Raw genomic sequence first — 15974 nt, 5'->3', positions numbered from 1 at the left:
GTACACGTTTGACTTTCTCATGAATTCTTTAATGGGCAACCAAAAAATGGACAAATACGGTACATCAGTGCAGTGCCGGCCCGAGCCTTTAGGGGGCCCTGAGCAGAATTTGATCCCCCCAACACCACCATCACCGCGCGGCGTAAACTGTGCTGGACGATTATTGACACAAATGTCACACTATAATGTTACATAATCAAGTATTAATGCAGACGGACGGTGAACTATGGTCACTTAGGCCACAGATGCACGAGGAAGGGGTGGTGCCCTTTGTTCAAGAGCGGGTTCAAACTGGAGCGGGGGTCTGGGAGCTGATGCGCATGAATCATGACTCAAACGATGTCAGGCATATTGATCATGAAATCAGAATTTTCTTGTATTGTATTATTCATTCATTCATTAAATGATGTTTTCACATCTTTAATATGTTTAATATGTTTAAAAAACAACAACAACAACAACAAAGCAAAAAACACAGTTTGGGGGCCACCTGGTGGCCACGGGGCCACAAGCAGCCGCTTGGTTCGCTTATAACTCAGGCGGCCATCAGTGGTTGGCAATGGGTGGCCCACCAGCAAAAATACAGTCTGTATTGTGATTCCTCTCTCTTTTGCTGATAATTAATACTAACAACACAGGGAAAGTATCACCAGCTGCACCACTCACTCTCCTACAGAGAGCAAATGTCTCTTGCCTGTCAGCGGATCTCTCTCTCTCTCTTTCTCTCTCTCTCTCTCTCTCTCTTTCTCTCTCTCTCTCTCTCTTTATCCAATCAAATACTAAACCAGACAGATCTTTCAAAACAAGATACCAGTTCATTAAGACTTAAAATGTCAGGGATCCCATGAGTGGATGCATTGATCGACACTTTCCACAGCAACAATAAACGTGTGTCTAATCTCTGCAGGATTTGAGTCACAATAACCCACCTAGGAGCTATAACAAGCTAGAGTCGTTCCATTCTTCTTCGTTTGTCTGTCGACGTTTCAATCCTGACAGTTTCATCTTGTCAATGAACAATGTTTAGCATGTTTACAACAAGACACTCTTCCCAGTATCGTATTACTAAATTTCATATTTTAGCTTTTGATGTCGCCTATCTTGATGAAAAAGTTTGGCCTTGTAACACTCCCTCTGATAAACCGTATTTGCAGTCTGACAGCATTTACCATCAACTCCAATCTTGCCATCTCCATCCTTGTCGGCTGCTTTTAGAAATATTTGGGTTTCTTTGTCCGTCAGGTCCCTGCCATCTTTGGCAAAACCCTTCAGGACAAATCTGGTTTGATTAAGAAAAAGAGAACAGATACAGTGTCAGAAAACATCTGTAGCTCAGTATGATTTGGGTTTAATTAGCTGTGTGTGTGTGTGTGTGTGTGTGTGTGTGTGTGTGTGTGTGTGTGTGTCCTTATCTTACTTGAGCTCTTCCTCCTCTATAAAGCCGCTGTTGTCGGCGTCCAGCACCGTGAAGACCTTCTTCACATCGTCAGCTGACTTGGCCTTCAGACCGATCATCTCAAAAAACTTCTTATGGTCAAAAGAGTCAGCAACTGAATACACATACGCACACCGTCACACACACAAACGCACGCACGCACAAGCACACACACACACACACACACACACACACACACACACAGGACCAGGTACAAACAAACACACAAACAAGAAGATGCACTTCAGTGGTTTGGAAACACCTCTAAACTGAGGTGTTGGTGCTTAAGGTTGATGGAATGGGATAAAAGTATGGTGAAAGTGATTGGAGGTCACTGAAAGCTTGTTCTGTGCTGAGCTAGTTGATGATGCCCAAAGGCAAAAGAAGGATAAAAAAAGGAAAAAAAAACATAATTACTTCAGACGAATGACACTTCAAACAATGTGGCAATTAAAAATGAGAACATGTATTAGCCAGAGGACCTGTCAGTTCTAGGTCGCGGAGCTCTGTCGTCCTCCATTTGTATAGATAACGCTACACATATGCGACACCAATATGTAAGACAAATCCCCTGCACAAGCGCAGGACCACTGCAGTGTGAGGGCCAGGGATGAAAAACAATCCAGGAGGAAGATTTTTTTGTAATATATATATATATTTCATGTTGAGATTAAAATTTAAATTTTGAGCGTCAAGAAATGAATTGGAACACCTTTTTGCTGATTACATTGGAACACCTTTTTGCTGATTACGTCCAAATGTTGAAGGACTTGTAAGAACCCCGCATCTACATGATGTGGAAAGGAACTGGTAAAATACTATTTAAAAATCAAATTTAGTGGGAAAATTCTTTCACTGTTAGCACGGACACAAATGTAGGTGTAAGGACTTTGAAGAGATTATGCCCCCCCCCCCCCCCAAAAAAAACCCCACATCTGATCAGAGTGAGAAACCACACACATTTCCTTTCTCCTCTTATTTTCTTTATTTTACGTTCTTGTAAGACAGCTTCCTCCTTCCTGCCGACACTGACTCACTTTAGCGTCTGGTATGCTGCCGCCTGCGGGACCAAGAAGTCGCACCGGGTGGATGGAGCCACTGCTACTCTGTACTCTGCAGATAGTTGGATGGAGTATGTTTCTAACGTAAACTAAGTCACGCAACTTGTCGGGACACTGACGCAACCTTTGCAGTATTATTTGGACAGAGTCAGAGTTGCAGTGTCGTTTGAATTCACTTAGGTTCTCCGTTTGTTCTGAGTTCGATGGACATGCATCAAAATTGGATGCAATATTTGCACCTTAAAATGCCTGAAATAACGTGCAAACGGGAGGAGCAGATATGTTCACGCCTTGTGCGGGAAAAATTAGTTGGCTTTTAGTGAAGGATAGCCATGGTGACGCTAGCTTCTGTTCTGTCCTATAGAAATACATCATCCCTGCAGCGCTCTATATATACTCCCCTATAGACGTAGGCAGGGTGGAATCAATACCGTCAAGTTCAGGCAAAAAAAAAGTCTATTATTAGTTTTGGCATCCCTGAGTTCAACGGTGATGCTTTGGTAGCTTTCGCGAGAGGCGAGAGGAAACATTTAAAGGCTACAAAATAAACGTCCGTTGTGCCAGTTGCACCAAAATCTACGATGCGGAGCCCAAATATTCCAACCAAACCTGTGAGGATATACAGTTTGGCTATGATGTCCTGTTTTATTCTCAGCTTATCAAGCCAAACTGCTTTGGGATTTACCTGCAAATGCATCTAGAGCTTTCTTGATGTTGTCAGCGTTGAGGATGCCACTCATTGCCATCTTGGCTGTTGGAGAGAGAGAGAGAGAGAGAGAGAGAGAGAGAGAGAGAGAGAGAGAGAGAGAGAGAGAATAAGGACAGAGAGGTTAAAAACAAGGTCACCTAAGACAACTCAAAGACGTTCTCGTATTACACCGGTGACACTGTAGAAATGGAGCAGGAAACCAGGACATGTGAGACGGAGGTGATGAGTGACAGAGCGAGTTAGTGACAGTCCAGGAAGAGTGACAAAAGGAGGGAGAGAGAGAGTAAAAGAGAGAGAGAGAGAGACCTAGCGGAAGAAAGCCACAGAGGAAGAGAGAGAGGACACAGACACAGGATGGTTTGACCAGGTTTCTGTAAAAGTAGATTTATTTAATTTATCATAAATTTATCATAAATCATAGGAAAAATAAGGACGTAACCAGCATGTATAACAATGTCGGCCATATTATCAGTGTGATGTCACCGGGCTGGTACAGACAGGGCGGAGGCAGCAGGTGCCCTCAGCAGTGACTGAAATGCCACAGGAGATTTCACTGTGTCAGCCCGTTCCAGGCGGGGTGAATCTTTTTGTACCTCACACAGTGAAAGGTGAGCCCAGCACTCAAACAGCACTTTGGCTCTTTAGTCCGTGTGTGTGTGACTGAACCTGATCGCTGCTTATGGAGTTGTCACCTTCCCTCGACTTTGACTGATGCCTCCTTCTACTCTACTGCTATCGAAAACATGCATACGCAGCATGTATAACCTTTAAGCTCAACACACCACGAGGACATATTGTTTCAAGGAGTGTGTGTATGTGTGTGTGAGACAAATGATTGACAACTGTCTCAGACCTCCAACCAGTTCAACCCTCACACCATTCAATGGGCTGCCTTGTCTCTCAGTTAATCTGATGGAGATGGCACTATTTTCTCTTTTGACTGGATTGGCAACGACAAAGACATCTAAACAGCTATTGGACGCACATTCGATTAAACTCCTCAACACCAGTTACTGTCGCACACATCGCATGACCCAAAATGATCAACGCCACTTATGAGAAAGAAGCTGCTCACTGAAGAGCTGGAAGGAATTTCTCTGAAGGGTACTTGAGTATTACTTCACACAGCCAGGTAGCTTGCAGGGATTGCAAGTTGGATGTGGGGGGGGGGGGTAGAAAACAAATTAGAATCGGAATGAGAAAGCACTTTCTCAAAAGTCTGATGGTCACCTCACAGTGAGAAGGTTCTTGGCTGGGGAGGAAGAGGAAGGGTTGGACTTGCTCGCATAGGTCTGGATGGAGGGTGCGGGTCATTGAGTTAATGGGACGCGGGTGGTTAAATTGGTGAGGGAGGGGGCCCTGGTGTTGTTCCTGAACTTTAGGTGGTCATGAATGCGATTTTGAACAGTTATCTCTCAATAAATGTGAGCCCAGGGTCTCCGGCCGCCCCACGACCCTCAACAGTATATGCGTTACAGACAATGATGATGTCACTTTCCTCAAAACGAATAAGATGTCGAACATTTCTGGCAAAGCTGGAGTGAAAGTAGAGCCTGACAGAACTGCTTGCTGTACTACAGACCCGTAGTCAGGTTAGCGTTTGTGAGAGCAGCTTACTGGCTTCATGTTTTGAATCTTTCAACTCTAACGTCGATGCAAAAGTGACCCCTAGAAAGGTCGCTGTGCCACTGTGTCGTCATTATCTCCACCACCACCACCACCACCACCACCACCATCACCATCATCATCATCATCATCATCGTGTCCCTCCGTGCAGCACGTCTCGTTGAACTCTCATTGCTGTGTCCTTCTGAGAGTCAGTAACACCTTCTCTACATTTCCGCCTGTTACAAATTAATTATGCCTCTAAAGCAGTTGAAGCATTCTAATATGATATTCGCTCTAATGTTAGCCACCCTGCTTCCACTCTAAATGAGTGTAAAACGTTGGGGAAATCTTTTAATTAGGAGAGAGAGAGCTCTAGTAATGAGAACAATCATACATGCACACAATTAAAATAGATTAGAAGAAAACAAAAGGCAATATCTTTGAAATGTTTGGATAATAAAATGTGTTAATCACCATTCAACGTCGTTCTTTCACTGGTGCGACGCTCAGGAACAGTGATGTACGAGCTCGTAGCGAGGGAGAGTGTTATCTACTTGAGTAACATACTGCTGCACACACAGATCAATACTGAACAGTACTTAACTTGTGCAGCCACACATCCAATCTTTTATCATTGTAAAGCTCAACTTCCTCTCCTGACTTTTACCTACAAAGGTGTCCTAGGGGAAAAAGAAGCAATTCACTGTGAAATGAGGAGGATAAGATTGATTTCGCGAGATATCTCAGCTGCTGTGCTGCCAGCGGGATTGCATGAAGTCACTGGCATGGGTTTGTTTTAAGGAGAACGCGGAGGAGTTTGGATCAGGATGATATCAATCTATAATCTGAAAAATAACCAACAAAAAAACAGTCGGACATCTTAATATGGGACTTTATTAGCATCTATTTATGCAGAGGCATGTCCACTTTTGTCTTTTTACACTGTCTGTCAAACACATTTTATTAGGTGACAGCAAAGACATTGCTGCATAAAAGCAGAGGAACAAATTGGTCAGAGGCTGATGCATACATGAATGCTTGAGTGCTTTGTTTTTGGTGTTATTCCATCTCATGTGGTAGAAAAACAAAGCTGTTTTATGAGGGAAAAAAAACAGCTTTTTTTTTTTAAATGTAGTCTTCAGTCAGTCCATTCATTCGTCTGCTCCCTTAAACAAAATCCAAATGTTAACAGGTCTTCTGCTCCATCATGGAGGACACAAAGATATTTTAAATATATTTGTAATCATCCAATCTTAACGCAATGAGCATCCTCTCCTCGACTATATCCTTCAAAGGGAATTTTCTAAGTTGCCATGGTGAAGTTGTTTTGTTCTACCTGCTGTTTAAACAAACCACCATAATGATCTTTTTGTCCCTTCTGCAATTCCTCTTTAAAAGCATTAAAAAAAGATTACTTATGTATTGTTTATTGACGTGTTTTCTCTCTCTCGTGTGCAACTTTGAGCTTTTTCTGGCTGCACGGTGTAAAAGTACGGCTGGGGACTGTTAACGGACACGTTGCTCTAAACTAATTTGTTGATTTTTTATGCATTGAAGTGAGTTGATCTGGGGTGCAAGTGCCCCCCTCATGACTTGCTTGTTTTAGACTGAGTTTGCCCGTGTGAAGCTATGAATATTCCCTCTAGTTTATATTTGCTGGATATGAAAACAAACACATTAACATCCTAATATGCAGAAGTGTAACACTTTCTGCATATCAATGACATTCATCACACGGGGGTTTCCTTCATGGGACAACCACACACACTGATGGTCAGTGTGTGTGTGTGTGTGTGTGTGTGTGTGTGTGTGTGTGGGACATCCAACCGTGCTGCAGAGCTGCCAACATCCCACTACACTGCAACAGCTGCGCAACCGTGTGAACGTTAGTGCACGTGCACGTGTGTGTGCGTGCGTGCATGTGTGTGTATACACTTGCGTGTGCAAGGATTTATGTGTTTTTGGGTGCCAAGCCAGTTAGGTGAAGAGGTGGGAGGCTTAAACAAGAACGGCCTCTCAGTCCAGGAAACCCGAGCCTCTCGCCCTCTCTGACTTGGCTGTCCCGTCTCTGTTTGTTGAGGAAATGTGTGATTGTGTGTGATAAAGGGACCAACATGGTGACGGTAAATGTTCAGTCAAGGTCGTGTCATCGTAGCCGGAATACCAGTACAGCTCTTCAACTGTGTATTTTTCTATTCCCACATGTACATATTATTACCATACTACTGGGATTATCTAATCTTCTTTAAGTTTCTGTGAACTAGAATTGAACCTTTGTGGGTTTTTGTTCAGCTCACGTTCGTGTAAAGCAATAAGATATGAACGTGAATCCTTCATCCTTGGAGTTTTATGCTACTTTAATAACCTGACCTTGGTGTTATGTCGGGATATGTCCTTTTGGGATGATATGAACTGTTGTACACAGTAACGCTGACTCAAAGGGGCCAAATCTTTTGTGACGTAACATCAGCAAAAAAAAAAAAAACCCGTGCCATGTATGGTTGACTAATTTTCATCTCAAATGCGATTATAAGAAATAATACAAAAAACAGCTTGTTTTTAAGAGAATGGCATCTCAGAGAGCAACGTTTACTCGAGTCTATCTTTTATGGACTTTAAGTGTAATGGATTATTTATTTATCTATTTTTTACTATAATTCAGACTGTTTTTCTGCAGTGCACTCTGGGTCATAAAAGTAAAACATGAAGTGTAAGTAAACTGTGTTCCGTATTCGTCTTTCTTAACCCCTAAATATCTTAATTTAACGTTATTGCATCATATATTTGATGGTTAATCCTTCAGAAATCCCCTCAGAGCTTCTAATTGACTCCTAACTGAAACACAGAAGGATGTTTTTAAAGATTTAAAGATGATGGGAAAATAAAAGTTTACATTGATTAAAGATTACTTTACATACCAGTATGAGCAGTTACATTCTGAATATTTCTCTATATTTCTCTGAAGCATTGTAAAGTTCCTGCCACCGTGTTCCCTAATATCAAACGGAGGAATTTTAATTACACCATAAAATCTTTCTGAATGGCAGCTGATTTGCACAGTCGATTTCCAAATAAGCTGGAAGCTTATAACAGCTGTCTTTCTCTACTGATTTCATACAGTTACTGATAAGGAGAAACTGTTCAAAAATAAATACTGGTCTGCATACAAACACACACACACACACACACACACACACACACACACACACACACACACACACACACGCACACACACACAGGGATGAAAGAATGAATTTGATAAGAGCAGTCTTGAGGCCTGGGGATGATCTGGCTGTTATCACCACTGTCCACTGTCTAATCCTCAAGCAGGTACAGGACAGGATAGCACTCTTCCAGCTTGGCAATAACAGCTGTCGTGTGTGTGCGCGCGCGTGCGTGTGTGTGTGTCTCAGCATAGCTGAACAGTTAATGAGTCAACATGAGTTAAATGTAGGCCCACCACTTACATTTGTATTGATTGTCATAGACAATAAGAGCAAGTGCAAACAATGTTTCTGGTGTTTAAAAACCTACTATCTGGCTGTGCTTGAACTATGGAGTCAGAATTCACACTAGAGAGGTGGACGCGGGGATTCTGTGTCTGACCTCACTCACATTTAGCTGCTCACAAACTCTGGCCCTAATAGTTCAGGCACACTAGTACGGTGCTTTTAGCCAGATGCTAGTAGTTAGTATGCCATGTTTAAGACGACTATGCTAACATGCTAAACAACATGCATAACATCATAGCCTTTGCTGTGCTTACTTTCCTAGTTTAGCACGTTAGTGGCTAACTTAATCACGACCAAACACAAACTGCAGCTGGGGCTGATGGGAATTGTATTAACTTTGCAATAAACCAGTCATTTAGCAACCAGGACCCAGATAAGTGGAGGTCAATGACGACGACAGTCATTTAGCAAAGAATTGCCTGAATTAAACAGTGACAGATTAAAAACATTAAATTCATTTTGGTAAATTATCCAGATGCCCTACAAAATATTATTCTGCTGATTCACCGGGATAAGGGAAAAGTTGGACCCTTCATTGGCACTAGAGACAATTTTGGGTCACCAAGGTCAACCGATTCTTCTGTTTTGAAAACTTGTACCATGCGCCAAAACAGCCCACTCATTATTCATCAAGATATTTGACTCGGAATAAAAACTCAACAGCAGCAAAAGTATTGAAATTCATGGAATTTCTATATTTACTAGGATGCAGAACACTGGACACAGGTAATACTACTACTTATAATACTATAATGTTTGTATATCTAAGTACCACCGACCCCACCCACCCATGCCTTATCACAATGTTGTGGTTCCACCTGGACACCACCCAGATCCACTGTCTCATAAAGTGAGACATTAAAGAGAAGAAGACTTTTCAAAACAAAGGTGATAAAAGCAAATCTCACACATTCAGACTCTGCACATTTGCATATAATATTAGCAAACAAATTAAAGATGTAAATTTGCTTTAATCACTGACTGAACGCAGCCAGAGTGTTCAAAGGCAAACCTTTTTTATTCTGACACGCAGACATATTATATGTCTCCTGCTTGTTTATTAACTGTCTGTCACTGAATAATCAGGGATCATGCACATGTATGTGATTATCCACACGCTCTTAACCACACAGAAATGAATTCTCTAGACTTTCAGTGCTTCAGTTGCATCAGCATTTTGACGAAGTCACCCCCCCCCCCCCCCCCCCCCAGCAGAGATGAGACTCGTGCATCTCATTAGATGTAATTAGAATTTGACCTTGAAAGAATCACAGGCTGCAACAAAGTGATGTCGGTGCCTTCTTTTATTTTCTTAGCAAACCGTTGCTATCAGAAAGTAATTACCTTGTTGACACACGACTCTGTATCTAAATCTAATCTCATTCTATAGAGGAGCCTGAAGAGGTGGTAAATTACCTTTCATCAGGTTGTCTTCGCTCCAACTATCACTTTTTTGTAATCCTCCTTCATGTATTAGTTTTATTTACAACTGTTTTATTTCAAAGAAATGACAAGAGGTGGAGAACCTTTCAATCCTCCCTCCTTTGGCTGTAGTTTCTCTCTCTCTTACCTGGTAACAGCAGGTGTCCAGTAGGAGGGAGAAGCGTCCAGTACAAGATAGGAAAAGAATGGTCTTTCTGTTTTATATGCGTCCTCTCCAACTATTTTAGGAGAAAAGGCAGAAGGCTACTTCAGGGTGGGGTCAGTGCTGCTACGCCTGAGCATATCACTTTCCTGTCTGCGCTCATGCAAATTAAACATTACTATTAATAATCATCAGCGTCCACTTCTCATTCCAGCTAGTCTTCTTTTATGCTCACCCTTTTGTTGCCCTTTCCTCCCCTCGCTCCTTCCTCCTTCCAGCCATTTGATTTCCCCACCTCATTTTCTCACTCCTCCCACTCAAGGGACCTCGCTCTGTCCTCTAGTCCCCCTCCCATGCCTTTTCGAGTCTCTGTTCTCTTCAACTTTTAATTTTCACTTTCTGTTTTTATCTGAAACTTCCTCCGAGGCACAAAGCATCATCCGTGACAAATTAGAGAGCCCAATCCTCCTGTAATACCAGTATTTTTCATTATGTCCTTCCATTTATTAGCGATCCTGCCGATCTGTTAGAGGTAGTGGTGAAGCGTGCGACCTGAACAGGTTACAAGGTGAGTTGCTGACACACCTGCAGGTAATGTGGTGTCACAAGTTAATTAACCCGATCCAGCTCGAGGAAATTTGCAGGGGCACGGAGACCATGTCAACCCTTTTGACTTTGATTACTGTGTAGCTGTTACATCTCGCCATCTGTTTAAATATGAGCAGAGATGGAATGAGGGCACAGACTGTCTCATCCAGCCAGCCGACCAGAAATAATCAGTGTCATATTAGTTTTGTTTTTTTTAGAGAATCAAATGATAATGATAACAAAAAAGTTCTTTGAGCTATTTCTCATATTAGCGAAACTGACAATTCATATACAAGCTTTCTGTTACTGAGCAGCACTTACATTCACTTCAACTGGCCACTCGGAACGGAGGGCGGTGGATTTATGACTGGGGGGGGGGGGGGGGGGATGGTTTCATTTCTAGATCACAGGTTTGTCTGGAAACTGTTGCTGATATCGTCCCTGACCAAAAGTTCATATCGTCCTCATCCAACGTGTTCTTCTTCTTGATTCGAACAACCAATTTGCTCACTAAAATGTATGTTGTCGTTGCAAATGTTGGCTGTGTTAAAATGAGCACAGACCTGCTAATGTTCAGTCCATCATCATAAAAAAGGCAAAATCACCATTTTTCTCAGTAAACAGATTTCTAAAGGCGCTACTGACAGGAAATTTTCATCAGATGTGGGTAACAAACCCATGCGACCCACACATGCAAAGACACCAAACCATAGATGTCCATGAATTAAGTTATGTGTAATAAAATGGAATAAAAAAGTATTGAACGTATGTCCTGAAATTTATTGAATACTTCGTACAAAAGCCTTTGTTGGTAACAACGGCTTCAAGATGCCCCCTGAGTGGAGAAACCAGTTGCATGCACTGCTCAGGTCGGATTTTGGCCCATTATTTCACACAAAGTCTTCAAATCCTGAAGGTTCCGTTGTCCTCTTCTATGAACTCTGATCTTAAGTTCTCGCCATAGATTTTCTTTTCTACTGGATTCAAGTCAGGTGATTGGCTGGGCCGTTCTAGCAGCTTCATCTTCTTTCTCTGAAACCAAGAGAGAGTTTCCTTGGCTGTGTGTTTGGGATCGTTGTCTTGCTGAAATGTCCACCCTCGTTTCATCTTCATCATCCTGGTAGATGGTGGCAGTTTTTTTTTTCAAGAATGTCTCGGTGCATTTTTCCATTCGACCTCCCTTCAATCCTATGAAGTTTACCAGTGTTGTATGCTGAAAAACAGCATGATGTTCCCACCTCTTCTCCACGCAGGAGGCGTCTTGAAGCTCTTATTACCAATAAAAGCTTTTGTATGACGTATTAAATACATTTAAGTAAGTGTGTTCAATACTTTTTATTCCATTTTATTACACATAACTTAATTTACGGACATTTTGAGTTCTTTGCATGTGTGGGTTGCATGGGTTTTTACAGTACCAACATCTGGTGAAAATGGTGACATGTTCAATACTTATTTTACCTGCTGTATATACACAGCATTTGCAACTAAACTTTCGCCAAAAATAAACGACAACAACTGTTGCTGTCACACAAGATTTGTTTTGAGAAAAAGAATATTTCAGCGAGAAAGAAAATAATAGGAATAGGAATAGGCTAGGCTAATGTTAGCCTAAAATCATACAGCTAACTAGCTTGCAGGATGTAGCAAATGCTACAAATCCTAGATGATATGTCTTCACCCGGGGACAACCTGCAACTCTCTTGTTTTGTTGTTGTTGTTTGTTTGTTTTTTAAATTTCTAATAAAAGACACCATCCACATAAGTCTTTAGAAGTTGGCTATCGCTCACAACAGCCACATTATAATACCCAGGTTGAGAAAAATACCTGAAGCTTAACATGTGTGACGATAGACACAAAAGCAGGATCAGGCAGGCACTGCTGTCTAGGCTCTACATCCCTGTAGAAGGGCTGCAGCAGGAGTCCAGCAGAGGTAATACTGAAGAATACACTGACCTTAAAGTTGAGACCCTCCTACGAGACGCAAAGAACTCTGTCTGTCCGTCTGTATACATGAAAGCTATGAACAGGTTTTGCTGGGAGGAATGGATTCATCTCTGTCACACACACTCACGTGATTCCACATCCTCCAACACAAAGAACACAAACACACAGGGATGGGTTCAGTTCAGTCTTGCTGCTGTGGAACAACAGGTGTCATTATTTCCGTCACTATCAAGCTGTTTTATTGATGAGACAGCCATCAAATAGATGTGATAGACTTTTTATTGATGTTGGATGCTGCTAGTTGGATGTGCTCCAGTTACAGAGATTTATTGAGTTTGAAATCATAAAATGAAGCCAGAAACCAGTCCTCAACAATCATAATTAGAATGAAAGTAAACAAGAGGGAAAAAAAATCACCATCAGCGTCAAACTGTTCATAACGCGATCTATCAGTGGCGTTTGCCCGTCAAAAGTTTCTTACCGTTGCAGCAGAACCTTCAAGTTACTCATAGGAAGACCGCGCATTGTTTTGTCAGAGCTGCACAAGAGAGGCTACCGCCGGAGGTGTGTGTTTGTGTGACCTTACAGAGGAGGTCAGAGTGGAAGCCTTCTGTCAACACTTGTTCCTTTTAACCCCAAAGACCTGTGTTACATCAGCAAGTTCACCTGGTTCAACCCGCACAAAGAGGTGGCAGATGAGAACAGACATCTTTTGCAGGGTGATACTGCAGAAAATGTGACCAAAACTGCAGTAGCATACAAATGATGCCAGTACACCTTTATTTTGTGCTGTTTTGGTTAAACATCCCGCAATAACACTGCTGTCAAAACATGAGGAAATCTGCATCCTGGGACGGTTGAAGTGCTGGTTCATATGACAAACACTCATATGACTGAGCAGCTGGGGAAGATGTTGTGGTCCTGCTCAAATCCCATTCATAACACTTCTTTAACAAAATTAACCCAACCGATGATGTTTTCCTAACCTTAAAGGGACATTTCACCCAAAAATTAAAATGGGGGGGGTAAAGTTTTTTTATTTAATCCACAAAACACTGCTTGAGTATCACAGAAGAAGGGGTCGCAGTAATCTCCCTAACACCTGAACAACTGAAAGAACCCCCCAAAGCATTTTGTGCTTAACCCTTTACTGAAATGTTGTCAAATCTGACAGCATTTTTCATTTATCTATATTTGTTATTTGTTGTTATTCGTTTCCCTGTCAAAAGTCCTCTCTTCACAGTCTTTTCCATGCACTTTGTGTTATGTAATTGGGAATAATTTTCTACAGTATGTTAATATCCATCTGTCACTGTTTTACTGATACACTCCTCCAAATGTATCACCCCCTGAGCAGCCGGAGGGCCACACGGGGGTTTAGCCTTCATCCCGAGATGAGCGCCTCTCGCAGTTCTCTCTGGGCTGACAAGGGGGCTCAGAAGGTCAACGAGAGGAAGGAGTGAATGAAAGAAGAAGATGAAGTAGTGACAAGCGAATGACAAGCGGACCTGGAAGGTAAATGGAGTCGGATGATGAAAGAGCAGAAATTAAAATAGTAAAAAGGGAGAAATGAGACCAGGGAAATGGTAGAGGTTGACAACAGATGGCAGCATAAAATGTCAATGTCACATATGGGGCATGAACAGGAAAGTAAAATGACTGAATATGAGTCACTGCTAAAATCTGCTTATCCAGATAGCTAAAGCTTGTGTGAGTGAGATTTAATAAGGAAAACAATCAGGGCTTCCCCTCTGTTCCCACATCAATGGCAACGTCACATAATCAACACAAACTCTTTGCAGCTAAACAGGAATCTAGTCCCAGCTGTCCCATTGCTGCAAATCATTTGATTAACTTTGCATTAGTGTCATTAAAAAGGTTTCAGTTTGTGTAATTACTGATGGGACTTATGTGCATAATGGCTTGTTTAGGACTGTTTCAAATGGATGTGTGAGTTTGTGGGGAGCTGCCTGGAATATTAATGCAGGTTTCATATTCATTTACAAGGAAATAGTGTGTCCTCAACCACAAATTCTACTGTTTCACTTGAGTGCAGAAGCAAAATGATGATCAAATATTTTCACTTCAGAAAAAAAAACAAAACACTTTCCTCCAGTCTCCATCTAATGATTTAATTGTCTTTGGTACCATACACACTCCAAACAGGTTATGAGATTCCATTTATATTTCTCGCTGCAACATAGAAAAAAAGAGAAGTTCATCTTGGGATCAGCAAAGAGGATGGAAGAGATTATAAGGAAGAACTCCAGGGAGGGAAGAGAGCGGGAGACTGAAAAAGCGAGAGAGATGCCTTTGAAGTTGAGTCCAGGTAAGCCAACATAATGCGAACACGTTTTAGAGGGGCTTGACAGCAGACAGACACAGAGAGCGTGCAGCTAGCCTGATGTCATGCATGACATGATGATAAGTGGATGCTTATTTAACTCAAGTTTACCATTCTGTCCCTCAATCTTCGGTTCTCCTTCACCTCACCGTTGATCTGATGTGCTGTCAGGATCTGATGGATATCATCACAGTGGACGTCGGTATGCTGACACCAAGCAGACGCTAAGTTTGTCCGTTACCGTAATGCTAACAGATTTAAGCACAGACTATACACACAGTAGGGGGGGAGGGTTTTTTTCCACAATGCCTATGTTTACATAAAAAAAATAGTTTTTACAGTGCGGCGCGGACAGAATGAGCCAGATCCTCACAGGAATGGCATGGTGAATCGTATTTTTCTCAATTTTGAAATAAAACACCACGTGAAAAACTCCAAATTCCAAAAGCAGACAGAAAAGGATGGAATATAACCTCGTCCTCTACATGCACACGAAAGAAATACTAAAACCAGAGACGATGACCAAATCAGTAGAATGAGCAAGTTCACAAAGCCAGCAGTCTAAACACAACATGACTGATATGCTGCAGGTGGAAACTGCAGATGCGCACAGGATGAACCTGGTCGGCGTCAAGGGACTGCGACGCAGCTGTTCGTTCTGGGAATTCGGGGTATGACCTCGTTTTGTACTCAACAATGACCTAAATAACACATAACATTCAAAACACATCTATTTGATTTAAAATTGGTACAAGATGCACTATTGAGGAGTTTATAAGCACAATACATTTGCTCTGCATGGCAAAAACAATGCTTTTTAGCCTGATTTGCTCTCCACTTCAACCGCGTGCTTCAATACTAGACGAATTAGCAGTGTGAAGTTGACTTCCTTCATTTGACTACACTTGTTTATCGCTCCCCACACGAGATACAGGGGGTGACCCAACTTGTGCTTAGCTTACATGACAATATCGAACGTGCCTTTCAGTCTTTATGGTGACGTAACACAATCAACAACCGATGGATGAGCTCGAACAAAACCAGAAACAGTAAACCTGGTAGACAAACAGTGTGGTATTGGCGGCAGAGACGGCATTTGTTTGCAGTATGGATGAACGGGATGGACCATCCAGAAAGAAGAGCGGATGGTCGAGCTGTGGGCAGAACAGCCCAGCTTGTACAAC

The 15974-nt window shown here is 42.0% G+C and overlaps 1 protein-coding gene across 1 annotated transcript in view; it reads right to left on the bottom strand.

Annotated features, from left to right (window-relative positions):
- Positions 1-15974, bottom strand: part of pvalb6 (parvalbumin 6) — a 41877-nt gene that overhangs the window by 814 nt on the left and 25089 nt on the right. The window contains exons 2-4 of the mRNA XM_086183909.1: positions 3182-3247; positions 1418-1550; positions 1170-1279 (exon numbers count right to left, since the gene is read on the bottom strand). Of these exons, the coding sequence (XP_086040035.1) occupies positions 1170-1279; positions 1418-1550; positions 3182-3242 (304 nt within the window). The 5' untranslated portion in view covers positions 3243-3247. The remainder of the gene's footprint in view (positions 1-1169; positions 1280-1417; positions 1551-3181; positions 3248-15974) is intronic.

The sequence above is a fragment of the Aulostomus chinensis genome, chromosome 18 (assembly GCF_037954235.1).
Source record: "Aulostomus chinensis isolate RoL2024-O1b breed Wild chromosome 18, RoL_Achi_v1.0, whole genome shotgun sequence".
In the NCBI taxonomy this organism is placed as follows: Eukaryota; Metazoa; Chordata; class Actinopteri; order Syngnathiformes; family Aulostomidae; genus Aulostomus; species Aulostomus chinensis.
This window is presented reverse-complemented; position numbering and strand designations above follow the sequence as displayed.